This window comes from Microcebus murinus, chromosome 19 (assembly GCF_040939455.1).
Source record: "Microcebus murinus isolate Inina chromosome 19, M.murinus_Inina_mat1.0, whole genome shotgun sequence".
NCBI lineage: Eukaryota > Metazoa > Chordata > Mammalia > Primates > Cheirogaleidae > Microcebus > Microcebus murinus.
Genome location: NC_134122.1, coordinates 15,374,088 through 15,391,310, shown reverse-complemented (window position 1 = coordinate 15,391,310; position 17,223 = coordinate 15,374,088). Strand labels below are relative to the sequence as shown.

Here is a 17,223-nt window from a genome sequence, read left to right as displayed (position 1 = left end):
GGGCTGCTCAGTTATGTCTGGCCAATATGCAGAGTTTTTGACTGAAATAGCTATCGACAAGGATCAGCAAAATATGGGAATAAGATACTGCTTTATTAATAGCTGGACACACCTCCCAGTGCAGAGCTAATGGTAATAAAAGGTAGATGAGAGAATATATCCTAGGCCCAGTTTAGCCACCCAAATTTGACTTAAAGAAGTGAAAACAGAGCAGAAAAGACCAAACCTGCTGCAGGGGGACAGACCCTTATCAGCCAGCTTGCCACAGTGGCCCGGGAAAAATGTCACCCACAGGGGCTGACCTGTAAGGTACATCTTAAACCTTAACTACTAGTGAAATGTGACCCAGTAAATATATAGAACAGAGGTCCCCAAACTTTCTTGGCTCAGAGCACCTTTGGTGTCTAAGTACTTTTTTCATGGTGACCCTAGGCCAAAAGAAATACCTAATAGCTTTGTTTGTGAAGTAATTAGGTCCAAACAAATTAATAAGGATTTATGTCCTATCAACTTAGCAGATGTTTGAAAAAGTAATACATATAAATGGAAAGAAAAAGCAGTATTGGTATTTTATTTTTAAAGAACTACAATTATTTACTCTGAGTTGGCTGCCATGCCCTGGGACATGTCAGTGCACAATTTGGGAACTGAGGGTCTCGGCATAACCAGTCAGGTTAGCAGCTGGTCCTCCCACCTGAGGGAGAGGAGAGCCTGGAAAGCAGGTGGACAGAGAAGCAGGAACACAGAGAAGTTGGCAGCATCTTCCTCCCCAGCAGATGCTAACTGTGGGTCTGGGCTTACACTGTATTTGATTTCTGAAAGGTAGGTGGACAGTAAGTGTCTTTAAGAACATTTTCAAGGAAGAAAATAGAAATGCCATCCCCTGCAAGACATAGTTCCTGTCCCACTGGAGTGGAGTTCTGAGCTAGGAGGTGCTCGGGATCAGCATAAAAATTGTGGGTGTGGGGAGATGTGTCTCAGGATTTTAACTGGATGGAGCATCTATATTTGCAGGATACGAGCATCTTGTGTGCAGTGGATGACATTCAACTGCTACTCGATGATCACGTGATAAAGACCCAGACTATGTGTGGCTCCGCGTTCATCAAACCAATAGAAGCAGAATGCCGGGTAAGAGGAAATGAGGTTGAATGTTTTGTGATGTCCCATTAGTTCTGGGTTCCTCAGAGGAGGGGGGAGGTTTTCAAGTTCAGTTAAAAAAGAAACTCACTTTCTCCCAAATTGGAAAAAAAATAACACAAGACTGAAAGCAATGACCATCCAAGTAAGCATATGGCATGCTGAGCCTTTGCAAACTGTCTGCCAAAAGAGGAGATTTGAATGCACCAAATAAACATATATTTGGAAAGTATCTTATGAGCTGTAGTAATCTAGACTGCAAACCACCCGAGGGTAAGAATTTGGCCTCCTATGGTCACTGTTTGTAGAGGTGGCATTAGCTAAGGGCACAGTCTCTGGACCCAGACTGCCTGAGTCCAAATCCTAGCACAACCCCCTTATTAGTTGTATGACCTTGGACAAGTTACTTAAATCATTATGTCTCCGTTTCTGCACCTGTAAAGTGAGATTTCTAATAACATCTATCTCATAAGGCTATTGGATTAAATTGGTTTTATATACATAAAGGACTCAGACCATCTATTTGTCACAGAATAAGCATTATAACTATTATTATTCCACTAGAATGTAAGCTCCATCAGGGCAACAAGGACTCTCATTTGTTTCATTCATTGCTGTAGCCACATTGCCTGGAACAGTGAGCAGAACACAGGGGGCACTCAATAAGTATTTGGTTAAACAAGTGAATGAGTGAATAAATGAATGGATCCATCCATTTGGTTAATCCGTGCCTGTGCTGCAGAGTGGCAGTTTAGTGATTCAGATTTGAAATGCTGAATTCACAGAAATGGGAAGAAAAGCTAGTTCGAGTGCAGGAAAATTTGGATGCCTGGTTGAAGTGCCAAGCCACCTGGCTATACCTGGAACCAATTTTCAGTTCAGAGGACATCATAGCCCAGATGCCAGAAGAGGGCAGGAAATTTGCCATTGTTGATGGTTACTGGAAATCACTCATGTCCCAAGCGGTAAGTTTTTATCCCCCGGTAAGTATCATCAGCAGGAATGTGGGATGCCATACAAATGTTTCCTCATTGTGCATTTTAGTCACATTCCTGGAAACTCGTAAATGAACTTGATTTTTGCAAATTCAATATTTTTTCTTCATCTTTTACTAATGTCAAAAGTTAGGAGGGGGATTAGCATACAGTTAGCTGAGCAGGAGGCACTGTTAGTTGATGGGCTGGTTACGCATTCATTACAATGACCAATCTCAATCTCAGAACTTGGGATTCCAACAATGATGCTCACCTTTTTTGATGGAACCCAGGTGAAAGACAGCAGGGTTCTGGTAGCAGCAGACCAGCCCCGGATGAATGAGAAGCTTCAAGAAGCCAACACGCTGTTGGAGGACATCCAGAAGGGGCTGAATGATTACCTGGAGAAGAAGAGACTATTTTTCCCCAGGTATCTAGTATTGTTCTTTTATTTGGAATCACCCTCTTGAGCCATTTACAGGTGGAATTGCATTTTGCACACTGAGAGTTGGCTTTGATCAATCTATTCCATATTCTTTCCTGGTTCTCCATTCTCCAAGAGATAGCTTTCAGGAATAAGGCCTGTCTTCATGGTCATTATTTAGCATGAGGTTGAATGGACACTAGTGGGGATCAAATCCACACTTGGTCCAACCAGCATTATTGTTTCTCCCAGTTAAAGGTATATAGTAGTCACGATTATGAGCCCAGTCTTTAGAATTAAACAGAACTTCTTTGCAGTCTCAGCTTTTCCACATATTAGTCTTGAAACCTCCAGCAAACCTATCCAAGCTTCAGGTTCTCCACTGTAACACTGGGATATAATAATGACCCTCTACTTCATATATTTGTTGTGCAGATCAATGAGCTCATGCTTATAAAACATTTAGTGCCTAGACTATGTGATTAAGAATTGTCAGCTACATTTTTTGCCATCAAATTTTATAGTTTCTGATAGGTATGTTTATAAATATTTGACTCTTTTTTTTCCCCACAAGAACCAATGTTCTTCTGTGTAAAAGTCAAGGTAGTTTTAGAGGGCTAGGTCCAGAAAGGAGGGTTCTATCTCCAGATAATCCATCCATGTCTCATTCACCACAGATGGTGACTCCATGTTGTTTGACTCCACTTAGTATGTTGATCCTGATTTTTCTTTAAGAAAAGGAAATTATAGTGTTCCCTTATATGGAGACAAAGTTCCCTGTTCTCCACCAAAAACAAAAACAAAAGAAAAGGGTGATTTGTTTGGAATTCAGAAGTGTCTTTGGTATCTATTTAGTGCAGCATTGTTCAATAGAACTTTCTGTAATGATAGGAATGTCCTACATCTGTGGCTCTTGCACTTGAATTGTGGCTACTGTGAGAAAGCTAAATTTTTACTTTATTTAATATTTTTTAAAATATAAATAGCCACCTGTGGCTAATGACTTCTGTATTCAACAGTATAAATATAACACAAATAGTGTAAGGAACCCTAATTTGGAAGCACAAAACTTGGGAAGAGATTAAAGTCAGAAAACTATTGAGGTTTGGGCTTCTAGTTCTATGCCCACTACTGTTATTCCTAATAAAAATATGAATAGCCAAGACCAATATAGCACTTACCTTATGCCAGGACCCTGCTGCAAGTGCTTTAAACTTATTAACTTATTTGATCCTCACAATAATGAGGAGGAGATTGGGAGCATTATTATTGTCCTCATTTCATAAATAAGAAAATAGTAATTTGCCCAAAGACACAAAACTGGTAGATGGCTAAGCTAAGATTCAAATCCAGAGAGTTTAGATAAGGTACTCAGTCATTTAACCTCTCTGACCCACATTTTCTCCCCAAGTTAAACACATACACACACAATATTTCTTCATACATTTTTATAAAATAAAATTAAGCACTAAGAAAACACTTTGAAATTGTTGATAGTCATATAATTTAAATTGATTTTATCTTGAAAATACACAGCACTAAATAATGATTTTCATTTAAAATTATACAAATATATTATTATTACTCTTATGGCCATTGTGCCTTATTCATTATCACACATGATAGAGACAGAGGCAATATAAATCCATAGAGATCACCCACTTCAATTTTACTTGGGAGTGGGAGAAATCATTAATGACATCCTCATTAGATATTGATTAGTCAGTCCGCCAACAAATAATTATTTGGCTCTTCCTATCTGCTCAACATTGCAGATACAGCATATTATTATTATTATTATTATTTTTTTGAGACAGACTCTCGCTTTGTTGCCCAGGCTAGAGTGAGTGCCGTGGCATCAGCCTAGCTCACAGCAACCTCAAACTCCTGGGCTCCAGGGATCCTCCTGCCTCAGCCTCCCAGGTAGCTGGGACTACAGGCATGCGCCACCATGCCCGGCTAATTTTTTCTATATATATGTTAGTTGACCAATTAATTTCTTTCTATTTTTAGTAGAGACAGGGTCTCGCTCTTGCTCAGGCTTTGTTTCGAACTCCTGACCTTGAGCAATCCGCCCGCCTCAGCCTACCAGAGTGCTAGGATTACAGGCGTGAGCCACCGTGCCCGGCCAGTATATTATGAATAGTTTGCTTTACTACATAACAAACCATCCCAGATCTTAGAAGTGTAAAACAGCAACCATGTGTTTAGCTCTCAGTTCTGTAAGTTGGCAGATGGAGCTGGGCTGAGCTGGGTGGTTCTTCTGGCTCACTCATGTGACTGCAGTCAGCTGGCAGTCGATGACCTCAATCACTTTTCTGGTGGTTGACTTCCTGTTGTCTAGGGCAACGAGTAGGTGGGCCACATGTCTTTCATCCTCTAGAAGACTAGCCAGGTTTATTCTCACAGTGGTGGTCACAGGGTTCCCAAAAGCAGCAAGAGTAGAGGCATCAAGACCTCTTTAAGTCTAGGCTTGTAATTTGCACAAACTCATGTTTACTACATTCTATTGGCCAAAGCAAGACAAAGAACCAGCTCAGGTTTAAGACATAAGCTCCACCACTTGACGAGAGGAGTTATAAGTATTGTGGCCATTTTTGTAATCAGCCGTAGTCAGTGAAGACCGTAATCACATGGTCCCTCCATTCTATGAATAGAACTTCTGGCCTGGTGGTCATAGTAGAAATTTGTATGTCAAACATTTTCTGAAGGTTTGTTGTTGCTGCTTTTAGGGCCTGAGCAAGAGATGAAGTTGTCTTATTATCTCCAATGTAAAAGATAGTAGAGGCCACTGCATGTAAACAGGCCCATTATTGCCATTTGCTTTCTTGTATCATGCCTGTGACATTTTATGGCATGCCTGGAAAAAAGGAAAGACAAGGAAGTCTTCTCTCTCTTTTCCTACCAAGCAGTTTTCAAGACTGACTGCACATTAGAATCACCTAGAATTTTTAAAAATACAAATTTTCCCAGACCTATCCCCAGATCAATTATATTAGAATCTCTGGGCAGTGGAACCTTGGCATTGGAAATTTTTATAAACTCCCCGGGTGATTATAAAGTGCAGCCAAAGTTGAGAGCCACTGCTCTATCCAGGCTCCTTCCAACTGGTAGCACCCCTCTCTCAACCATATTAAACTCATATACACCAGCTTTCATTCTTTCTGTTGCTCTCAGAGTCAAAACCATCTCCAAGCCAGGTTCAGTGTCACATGCCTGTAGTTCCAGTTACTTGGGAGGCTGAAGCAGGAGGAACACTTGATGTCAAGAGTTTGAGTCCAGCCTGGGCAGCATAGTGAGACTCCATCTCTTTAAAAAAAAAATCTCTGCCTTCTATTCCTCAGATAAAAAATGGTGAAGGACAGTGGGCCTAAGAGAAGACCCTGGGACATAGCTGGTATTCACCTGGGTATGAAATACCTGTTAGGGAGAAAAGCTCTCAGAGGAGGTTCCAGTTAACCATCTTCCTTTGCTTTGAAATAGGTTCTTCTTCCTATCAAATGATGAGCTGCTGGAGATCTTGTCTGAAACAAAGGACCCCCTCCGAGTGCAGCCACACTTGAAGAAGTGCTTTGAAGGAATTGCCAAGCTGGAGTTTACAGACAATCTGGAAATTGTGGGCATGATCAGCTCAGAAAAAGAAACTGTTCCATTCATACAGAAAATTTACCCAGTTCATGCCAAAGTAAATCCCCTTTCCCATCTTTGGTTCTTTCTTCCCTAACAGAGCAAACCAGAGAGAGGCAGAAAGCGTATCAGTTGAGCATTAGGACTCTAGTTCCAGACTTCCTGAGTATGGAGGAATATTTGGGTTTCTCAGCTTAACAATTGGTAGTTGGAGAAATTAATCTATCTGAGTCTCAGTTTACCCATCTCTAAGCTGGGTATTATACTGAAATCCACATGACATACTAAGTTGGTGCAAGGATTTTAAACAAACTTGATGTGGAGGCAGTAGCAAGAACCAGATCTAAACAACTGATGCTGTTCAGATCTCAATGTGCAGAGTCCAGTGAAAAGTGATTCAGTCAGACAGCTTCCTGAGGCACTTGTTTTTGTTTGTTTTCTTTCTTTTCTTGTTTTCTTCATTTTTTAATTTATGAATATTATTGGCATACAAATGTTTAGCTTACATATATTGCCTTTGCCCTGCCCAAGTCAGAGCTACAAGAGTGCCCATGCCCCAGACAGTGCACACCCATTAGGTATGAATATACCCATTCCCTCCTCCCTCCTCCTATCTACTGAATATCCGATGAATGTTACTTCCATATGTGCTCATAAGTGTTGATCAATTAGTACCAATCTGGTGAGTACGTGTGGTACTTGTTTTTCCATTCTTGTGGTACTTCACTTAGTAGAATGGGTTCCAGCTCCATGTAGGGTAGTGCAACAGGGTGTTAGTTCACCATTATTTTTTGTGGCTCGGTAGTACTCCTGAGGCACTTGTTTTTAAAGGTCAATAAAACATCATAGAGTCAATGAAGGATGATGCTACTTAACTCAGATTTTCATACATATGTCCTTATATAATGAGTAAAATGTAAATTACTAAGCATGACACACCTTCAAGTGGAAATAGACAATGGCTCTTGGCCTCCTTTTCTTGACTGTTTTTGCCATCCATGCATACAAATCGCAACAACCAGGAGTCACATTACCAACTTAGACACCAGCTAGCTTACAAATACCTGAAGTCAACAGCTGCAGTTACCTTAAATTCTAAAACTGAATAATTTGCTACAAATTTGTATTACCTATGGAGTGTTAATCAAAATCCACATGGCCAGACTGCATCCGTACCAATTATACCAGAGAGTCTGGGGGTAGCAGTCAAGCATCCATATTTTTTAAAGAGCTCCATAGCAGAGTTTGGGAACCACTGGAATAATGTGTGAATCCGAACCGTTCATTCACTAGGACCAATTTATTTATTTATTTATTATTCTTTTTTTATTTCCTCTTGTTTACTCAGGAAGTCTGTAAATAGGACCAATTTATTTTATCAACCGAACATTGTTTCACTTGCCTCCTAGGAAGTTGTCTGTTTCAGAAAATGACATGAATGAAATGTATGTTATTATAAAAATTCACTATCACTCATTTAGAAGGGATACACCTCTGAGAATACAGGAAATAAATGTAAAGCAAAGGGTTAAAGAACATTGGCCTGAAGAGGTGTCAAGCCAAGGAGCGTTTGGCTTCCCTCCAGCCCTGTCCAGAGAGAAAGCTGGTTCTCCCCACAGTTCTCCTCTCTGGGCTTGAACTGACGCTACAGCTTCTGTCTGTCCTTGCTCCACAGGGCATGGTAGAAAAGTGGCTCCAGCAGGTGGAGCGGGTGATGCTTGCCAGTATGCGGGAAGTCATCAGACTTGGGATTGAAGCATATGTCAAGGTAAACGTGAATTGGGGTACACATGCCAGGGCACTGCCACAGTGCAAGGAACTTTGGGAAGATAGTTAAATGAATTGGTTCAATTGGCCTCTGCCTTTTACCAAAACCCCCACCTCTCTGTGTGTGCCTGTCTTTCCTTTACCTGTCAATCCTGGGGCAATGAACATATTTCTGGTGAAACGTTTGCAGTTGGAAGCGAGTGATCCAAGAGAAGAGGGTTAGGCTCAATTCTCCTTTCTGTCATATGGAATTGATGGCATGAGGTCAATCTAAAGCCCTTTCCAGTAGAGCATTCATTTATGTTGCAGATGCCCCGAATGTCCTAAATCAGTTAACTCCCAAAGTTTTAGGGAAACAAATATAGCATAAAAGCCAGAGAGAAAATAACCTGTCCCGATAACTCTTCAGCCATCCTCTAGCAAAAAATCACGTTATCTGACGCTAACTTTTGTCCCCTCTGCTTCATGTGTCCTTTGTTACTTTCAGGTTTCTGTTCCCATTCCCAGACCTTTTCTGTAGAACTAAAACAATATTCAGTTAACACCTTCACGCCAAAGTATTGTAAATATGTATTGTAAAGATAGTAAATATGTTTAGCTCTGTGGGCTACACTCCCATCGCAACTATTTAAAAATAAGTAAGTAAATAAATTGTATTATGTATGTTTAAGATATACAACATAGTTTAAAGATACATATGTATAGTAGAATGGTTACTGTAGCTTTGCCCTTGTAGTGCAAAAGCAGCATAGACAATATGTAAATGATGGGCATGGCTGTGTTTTGATACAACTTTACCAAAAAAATCTATTTTATTTACAAACAATTTAATAGAATTAATATTAAATACTCCTGACCTGTAGTTTAAGGGAAAAAAGGAGAGGGGTGTTGGCTTAGGAAACTGTGGCCCAGGACTGCAATAATATATAGTCCTGAAAAGAGTAGTTATACCAGGCACAGTGGCTCACACCTGTAATCCTAGTACTCTAGGGGGCTGATTCAGGAGGATCCCTTGAGTCCAGGAGTTTGAGGTTGCAGTGAGCTATGATTGCACTGCTGCACTCTAGCCTGGGTGACAGAGCAAGACCCTGTCTTTAAAAAAAATAAAGAGTAGTTATGAGTACTCTCTAAACATCACCTTGATTATAACTATGTAAAAAATTGCTGGATGGGAGCATGAAAAATATGCAAGAAGTTGATGAGATTGTTGATAATTTTTTTTCTTTTCCATAAAATTCAGGGAGGAATAAATCAGTAATTCCAGAGATGTCAAGCCTTGTAGCATCTGAGGATGGAGGAGGATTTATTTATGTCATGGGGGCGAGATGGTGGGGCATGTTTTATAAAGTCAGTTTGAGCCACACGTGGTGAACTGACCCTATAATAAGCCCACTGCACTTTCCCAGGTCCCTCGTAATCAGTGGGTCTTGCAGTGGCCTGGCCAAGTGGTCATCTGTGTCTCCTCCATCTTTTGGACCCAGGAGGTGTCTGAAGCCCTGGTAGAAAATACCCTTGAGGTAAGGTGAGCCTTCCATGAAGCTTGCAGAGGTGGTAAGAGCATCACTTAGGATTTGAATGACGTAAAATTAGAGTAGCCATGCTTAAAAAAAAATAGTTTGGGCCCACAGCTTCACAGAAGTCAGGGTTCTTATGAGGACAGTGGGATGAAGAATTTGAAATTGGGGCTATCTTGGAGTTCTATAGTGCAAGACCTACTGTAGTCCATCCTAGACAGAGATTCTGGGCTGCAGAATTCTAAGTCTTAACATGCTTGGCTTCCATGAGTCAACCTAGCAGAATTTCCACCAACAGAAGTCCCTTCCTTATCTTCTTCATAGGCTGAGGGGCCACCATCTTCTTCTCCTCCTCCACTATTTCTCCCTGCTTACCACCCCCAGTCCCAAATGAATCTGCCCCCAGCCCTTCCTTCAGCTTTCTCTTGTGACCAAGCGTGCTCAAGTGCCTGGTTATCATCAGATCCAAACACATGTATTTCCAGTCAGTTGACCCAGCACTTAAGAGTACAGGACCTGGGTGGATTTGAGTTCAAATCCTGACACATCCCACTTGTTAGCATGTGTCCAGGAGTGACTTAACCTGACTCTCATTCTCCTTGTCTATAAAATGCAAGGAACTGTCGCATCACATCATCATATTGTGGGAGGGTCAAATAAGATGCTGGTAAACTATTCAGTACTTAGATGCTTAGAGGCTGTAAACACTACAGGGAAGAGGCTCTGTCTCTTTTGCTCACTGTTCTATCTCCAGGGGTGATCACAGTGCTGAGCACATGGTAGGTGCTCAATAAATGTTTGTTGAATGAATGAATGATGACTCCATTCCCAACCTTTCTACTATGGCATAATTTCCCATGATTATCTCATCAGGCCTCCTGTTATTTCCCCCATAGAAGATTGGCTGTGGACCAAAATATATTTTAATTTACTGTATTTGGCTTTATATTTTAAAATTAGAACATTAATATTTGGCTAAGTTTCAAATTTATACAGATTCCATGTTGATAATTCCTAATAGACATATTGCATTGCACACTTGCAGACTGCATTCATGTACATCATTTCAAACTTTAGAAACTCTAAAAACTTCTGACTTTTGTGACTATATCTCTGTGCACCAGTTTTCCACCCATAGATGTGGAGAATGTTTCCTATCACACACCCAAGCCCTGGAGCGCATGTGTGTTGAATGATGTGCTTCAGAATCCCAAAGGAAGCAGGTGCTGGCACAGGATAATCACTCATCCATCCACTTGCCATTCACTTAACAAATACTGGTTTGGCATCTGCTCTGTGCTGGGGCTGCTACTAGACAAAAGAAATTAGAGGTGAATGAGACAGACATATTCCCTGTTTTCACAGATTTGTAGTTAGTGGGAGACATAAAAAGGCTTTTCTGGTCCAGGATCCAATCCAAAATTACATGTTGCATTTTGTTTTCATATCTCCTTTAATCTCACAGTTTCATATTTTTTTTCCTTAATTCTGGTTTACTATATAATTTATATATAGTAAAATCCACCCTTTGCAGCATATGGTTTTGAATTTTGACAAATGCACACATTCATGTAAGCACCATCACAATGAAGATCTAGAAAAGGTCCACACCCCCCACCCCCCAAAAATTCCTTCATGCCCTTTGTAGTCAATCCCTCTTGCTACTCCAAGCCTCTGATAACTACCAATCTGTTTTCTGCTCCTACAGTTTTGCCTTTTCCACAATAACATAAAATTAAAATCTTGCAGTATGTAACCTTCCAAATCTGGCCTCTTTCAGTTAGCATAATGCATTTGGAATTCACCCAGGGGAAAGACAGGCTGGAAGGATGACACTTCAGAGTCTAGACTGAGCTATCGGGGGTCGATGGTGCCATTCCCTGAGATGGGGATAGCCAGAGGAGAATCCAGCTTCATCACTTGTCCTCTCCTCTGCCCCTGCCAGGATTTCCTGGAAAAGAGCAACAGTCAGATTGCACAGATTGTCCAGCTGGTGCGAGGGAAGCTGAGCAGTGGAGCCCGACTCACTCTGGGGGCCCTCACGGTCATCGACGTCCACGGTAAGCAAGGAGACTTCGCCTGGCGTCACTGGCTGTCCAGGAATAGCATCCAGGCTGGCTTGTCTCCGTTCTTCTGAATGGAGTGATTCAGAGTTTCCTTCCCCATTAGGAAGAGGCTTTCCCAACTGAGATTACAGGAGGTGGCAGGAGGACAGAAACCAATGCCAAAGGGCTCTGTGCATTCTCCGTCTTGTTTCCTTTCCCATCCTCAACCTTACTTCCAGGAACCCTCCAGGCAGGGCTCTTACTGAAATGATGATGGCCAAAGTCATTTTTGAGCTTCAACAACTTGGAATCATTTCCTTGGCTAACGAGAGCTAATATTTTTGAATACCCTCTGGGTGCCAAGCTTTGTGCTAAGTGATTGACATGCATTATCTCATTTTCATAGACATTTCACAGATTAAGAACCTGAGGCTTAACGGGGTAAATAACTTGCAGAGAGGCACATAGTTAGTAAGCACAGAAGCTCCTATGTCTGTCTGCTTCCAAGCCCAAGGGACTGGAAATGGGCAGTGATACAGGGAGGGGTGGTAAGAGATGATTCCTTCCAGCTCTTTCTTTAAAAAAAAAAAAGAAGAAGAAGAAAAAGAGAAGGAGGACGAGGAGGAAGAAGAATTGGGGACTTTATATAAAACAAACCACCCCCACATCCTCACTCCATCATCACCAAGGAAACTAGGGCTGGACCAGGCTGGTTGCCTGGGAACAGAGTCTCTTGCTCACACACCCTCCTTCCTACTGGCATTTCATGGCATCTTACTCCTCTCAAGGTTGTTGCTCATTTCAATCTGATTTCATTTAGGTAGATAGTATAAAATAAGGAGAGAGAAGGGAAAATGTGCTCTGCAAATGGCCACATACCCAGCTGGTAGGAATAATAGGTACAGGTGTGTGATTACTGCCCAAGGTACCCCAGAGTGATTGGGTTCACAAACACAAGCATGCATGCATACACACATATGCACACACACACACACACACACACACACACACACAGCACACACACAGCACACACAGCACAGCAAAGGCATCCCCACCTCAATCCCTTGAAATTCACTTTCTTTTTGGATCTCTCCTACAGACTCCCCTTACTCCTCCTGCCACCCTGTGTGTTCCTCCAAGAACCTGGAGGGGAATTAAATTTCTTGGGAAAGAGGAAAGAGCTGTTGGTATAATCTTCTTCAAGGGCTCTTCTCTGCAGGGTTTTGGGTTTAACTGTAATAAAGAAGGCTTATCTCACAGAGAGGCAGTAGCCTTATGGAAACATCCCTGTGTAAAGTTGTTTCTGAGACTCTAATTTTAAGCCTGCTCTACCAGCTCTGAGGTTTCAATAGCTCTCCACCTGTGAGTTACCAAAAAATAATTAATGATTCTCATAAACCTATACCCACTCTTCAACCTCAAGGTTCCTGTCACAGTGATAAAATTAAATTAGACTTACAATCCAATGAGAGAAAAAGGTAAAACTAGAAATGTATCTCCCAGCTGGGTTTTAAGTCCCACAGATGGAAGAAATACATCCAACCATGGATGCATGTGCTCCCTTCCCCTGCTAACTAGATCAGACTACACTGACTGCATTCTCTTAAGCTATACTAGAGGCCTGGAACAGAGCCAAAAGGGTCATTTTGGGCATATAACAGCATTTGGGGCCACTGTATATTGCAAAGCCCTCTGGATCAGTTCCCTAAGAGTTTGGGAATGATAGCAGTTGCTAATACTTACCTAATATTTTCATATGACAGGCACACTTCTCTCTGTTTCCGTCTCTATCTAAAGTACATAAATGTAGATATGTATATATATATATGTATATATATTCATTTAATCCTCATAATAACATAGCACCTATAATGTAGGCACTATGTTATCCCCATTTTACAGATTATGCAACTAAGGGACAGAGATTGAGGAATTTGCCTGGAGTAGCATAGCTGGTTCATGTTCGTGCCAGAATTTGAACCCAGGCAGTCTGATTTCACAGTATGCACATTTAATACTTCTGCTCTACTGTCTAAGAGGAGATAATACAGCAGATTCTGTTCCTGGCTCCTTGGTAGACAGTAAATACCAGCTTCTGAAAGATACTGTTGCCTGTGGGTTGGGGGTGGACGAAGAGGGTAGTGGAACCTAAAATTGTTTGGAGAGTGAAGGGCCTTAATAACATCCTCTTCCAGGTGGCAGGTGTGGTGTCTCACACCTGTAATCCTAGCACTTTAAGAGGCCAAGGTGGGAGGAGCACTTGAGGGCAGAAGTTCAAGACCAACCTGGACAATGTAGTGAGACCCTGGCTCCACAATTTTTTTTTTTCTTTAAATCCTCTTCTAACTGAGAAGTCTATGGAGATGGTAGAGTTCTGATGTTTCTGGTGTCTGTGTTCCAACAGCCCGTGATGTGGTGGCCAAGTTATCTGAGGATGAGGTTTCTAATCTGAATGATTTCCAATGGATCTCACAGCTGCGCTACTACTGGGAGGCAAAGAATGTGCACGTGCAGATGATAACTACAGAAGCCTTGTATGGCTATGAGTACCTGGGAAACTCCCCCAGGCTGGTGATTACACCCCTCACTGACCGCTGCTACAGGTAAACTCTTCGGGCCCCCAGACCTGAGTGGTGAATAGAGAACTCCAGAGGGAAAAAAGACTCCAGGGAGGAAGGTCCAGGGTATCTTGGGTTTGTTACCTTCATTCCCTACATTTGAGATTCTCAAATTTAAAAATTTTGCCCTTAGTCACCATGGCCCCAACGATGGACATGGAAACTAGGCTCTCAGGCTAGAAATGAGAACCCAGAAGGAGTCCTAGTGAAAATAAATACGTTTGAACCAACAAGCAGAATATTGGTGCCCATCTGTGAACATGGCAGAGAACTTCAGTAGAAAGCTCTCCAATGGCAGGAATCAAGATGGTGCCTGGAGACCATATGGCCAAGAGGTCAGACAAGGGGCCAAGTCAATGACCCGACTGAAGAGTCTCTAAGCTCTGCCAACCAGTCTCACAAACAGATACGGTCATTCTGTGCTCAGCAAAGTGCTTTGCCACTTTCCATGGAATGCATAACATTAGCAATATGGATTTTGTGAACTTGTCAATTTTGTGATGTTTAGATTTTCTTTGCTTTTTTTTATAGTATAAAAATAACACTTAAGAGTATTTTCTTCTTTCAAAATCCTCAATCACTTGTTTTCTATGTTCTGTGTATTTTCCTCTTCATTCATTCATTTATTCCACTCATTAGTCAACAACCATTTCTTGAACTTTCCCATGCACCATGCATGACCTCAAGGAATCGTAATTCTGATTGGAGGTGGGGAGATATATTCAGATAATTTCAAGACAGCATGTTAACTAAAATTAGATACTCATACCACAAGGTGTGGGACCACGGTTACCACATCATTCATTTTTAACATTTATCTTGCACCTATTACATGCCAGGTACTGTATTAGCTTGCTGAAGAGATGAAATGGAATCAAAAATAGTCTCTGAACTCAAGAGTTCATAATCTAGTGGGAGAAATATATTTATTTTCACTATTGCATTAGCACTAGTGATCTTTGGAATGTGGAATTTATGAGTATTTTTCACTTTTATTTGATTCATGTATGTATGTAGTATGCATGTATTTGTTGGTTAATTTATTCAAACAAATGCTTATAGATGCTGCCCATGTGCCAAGCACTCTGAGGTTACAATGCTGAGTAAAATAGAATTTTTTACAATGATGATTTATTGGTCATATAATTAGGGAAAATTTTTGAACTATTTGTATGTATCAAAATAAACAAAAAAACAGGTTTTTTTTATGTGTCTTAGGACTCAGGCACTGAGGTCCTGTTCTCTTCCCCTTAGGACATTGATGGGAGCTTTGAAGCTGAACCTTGGGGGCGCTCCAGAGGGTCCAGCTGGGACAGGCAAGACAGAAACCACCAAAGATCTGGCCAAAGCTTTGGCTAAGCAGGTAGGTAGATAGAAAATGCCATTTGTCCCCATCTTCTCTTCCTGGCCTCCTCTGGACCACTGCCCAGGGAAGTGAGCATGAAATCTAACATGGTTTTAGTGTAACAGGCAGCGTGGGCCCCAGCTCCTCCAGTAGAACAAGAGAGGAGCCCCACCCCTGTTTAATGGTGCAGCATAAGTCAGATGTGATGGAATCTATCCTGAATGGTGCCCATATCCTCCCTCTTTCTAGTGTGTGGTCTTCAACTGCTCAGATGGTTTGGATTACAAAGCCATGGGGAAGTTCTTCAAGGGGCTGGCCCAAGCAGGAGCATGGGCCTGCTTTGATGAGTTCAACAGAATTGAGGTAACTCGCTTCTAGGCTATAGCACATAAGGGTTGCACATGGAAGGACCTTTTTCTTTGGACTCTCAGCTCCTTAATGACAGGACTGTATGTCTCTTCTATGGCCCATTGTACACAGTATGTATTCAATAAACTAAACAAAGCAGCCCAAGGAGACAGAATCCATATGCTATACACATATCCTTGCCTTCCCATAATATTAATTCATTCACTCACCCATTCCAAAATTAATCAAACAGATACTATACCTCATGTACTCTGCATATGTTCATGGTACAACAATTATCAAAAAATGGTGTTGCTGTTTAGACTGTTACAATCTAGTAAAAGGAGATAAAAATTAAATGAAACAAATAGAATATGATAAAAATTCTATGATAGTCATACAAAAGAGGCATCACAAAAGAGTGGGTGATTAATTCTATTTGGATAGGGAATGGAGATCAGGAAATATAAATATACAATTTGAGCCAATAAACACTCAATACCTACTGTGTGTCAAGCAATATGCTAGGTGTTGAAACAAAGAAAAAATACTATGGAAACTACTTACACGTGCACACCCCAATTTTCTTTTTCTTTACTGAAACCCCAAATCGTGCTCCTAATTTTGAACATGAAGGCCTCATGTTCTCAGTTCCCAGGTGATCAGCTTCTTTTTTTGGCTGAGTGAGGGGGACTCTGGCAGAGAGGGGTGGCTGTCAGAAGCAGGTATGTATATCAACCAGGAGTTCTCACCCCAGGTAGAAGTGCTGTCTGTGGTGGCTCAGCAGATTCTTAGCATCCAACAAGCCATTATTCGAAAGCTAAAGACGTTCATCTTTGAAGGCACTGAACTCTCTCTGAACCCAACCTGTGCCGTCTTCATCACCATGAACCCCGGATATGCTGGCAGGGCTGAGCTGCCGGATAACCTCAAGGTAATATCAGCATGTATAAATGCTTTATAGAATAGAAACATCTGGTGGTAACCACTGGGAGGGAGGGGGATCCCATGGAAAAACACAAAAACAGGACAGGTAGTATTTTTCAGCTGTGAGAAGTAATAGTGGCATGTAGATGGTAGTGAGATGGTACTTGGCCCCAGAACACAACCACCTGCCCAGCAAAGTCTCCTGGGAGAGGGAGAATACATACATAGTAACCAATGGCAAATAGAAAGCAATGAACATTCAAACAAGGGTCACTATTTAAATTGTCTACAGGGGCCAGATAGGTAATATAAACCAGAGAAGCAAACTAGGCTTGGTAGGGACTCTAACAAATGCCCCATCTAGAGGCAGCAGCCACCTCTTAGCTCCAGACCATTGTTATTGCTGAGCAGGGCTTGTCACATCTTGTTTTTTCAGGAGAAACCAGAAATTTGGATTTGTACATGAAATCTCCTGATTTTTAGATCCTGGCTCA

General features: G+C 41.5%; 1 protein-coding gene across 1 annotated transcript in view; it reads left to right on the top strand.

The window, feature by feature from the left end:
• The window catches only part of DNAH3 (dynein axonemal heavy chain 3), a 146,391-nt gene that overhangs the window by 43,769 nt on the left and 85,399 nt on the right, over positions 1 to 17,223 (top strand). Inside the window, exons 21-31 of the mRNA XM_012790154.3 lie at positions 1,015 to 1,131; positions 1,926 to 2,105; positions 2,408 to 2,544; positions 6,022 to 6,223; positions 7,841 to 7,933; positions 9,339 to 9,449; positions 11,392 to 11,506; positions 13,896 to 14,094; positions 15,364 to 15,472; positions 15,704 to 15,817; positions 16,560 to 16,736. Coding sequence (XP_012645608.2) covers positions 1,015 to 1,131; positions 1,926 to 2,105; positions 2,408 to 2,544; positions 6,022 to 6,223; positions 7,841 to 7,933; positions 9,339 to 9,449; positions 11,392 to 11,506; positions 13,896 to 14,094; positions 15,364 to 15,472; positions 15,704 to 15,817; positions 16,560 to 16,736 — 1,554 coding nt within the window. The remainder of the gene's footprint in view (positions 1 to 1,014; positions 1,132 to 1,925; positions 2,106 to 2,407; positions 2,545 to 6,021; positions 6,224 to 7,840; positions 7,934 to 9,338; positions 9,450 to 11,391; positions 11,507 to 13,895; positions 14,095 to 15,363; positions 15,473 to 15,703; positions 15,818 to 16,559; positions 16,737 to 17,223) is intronic.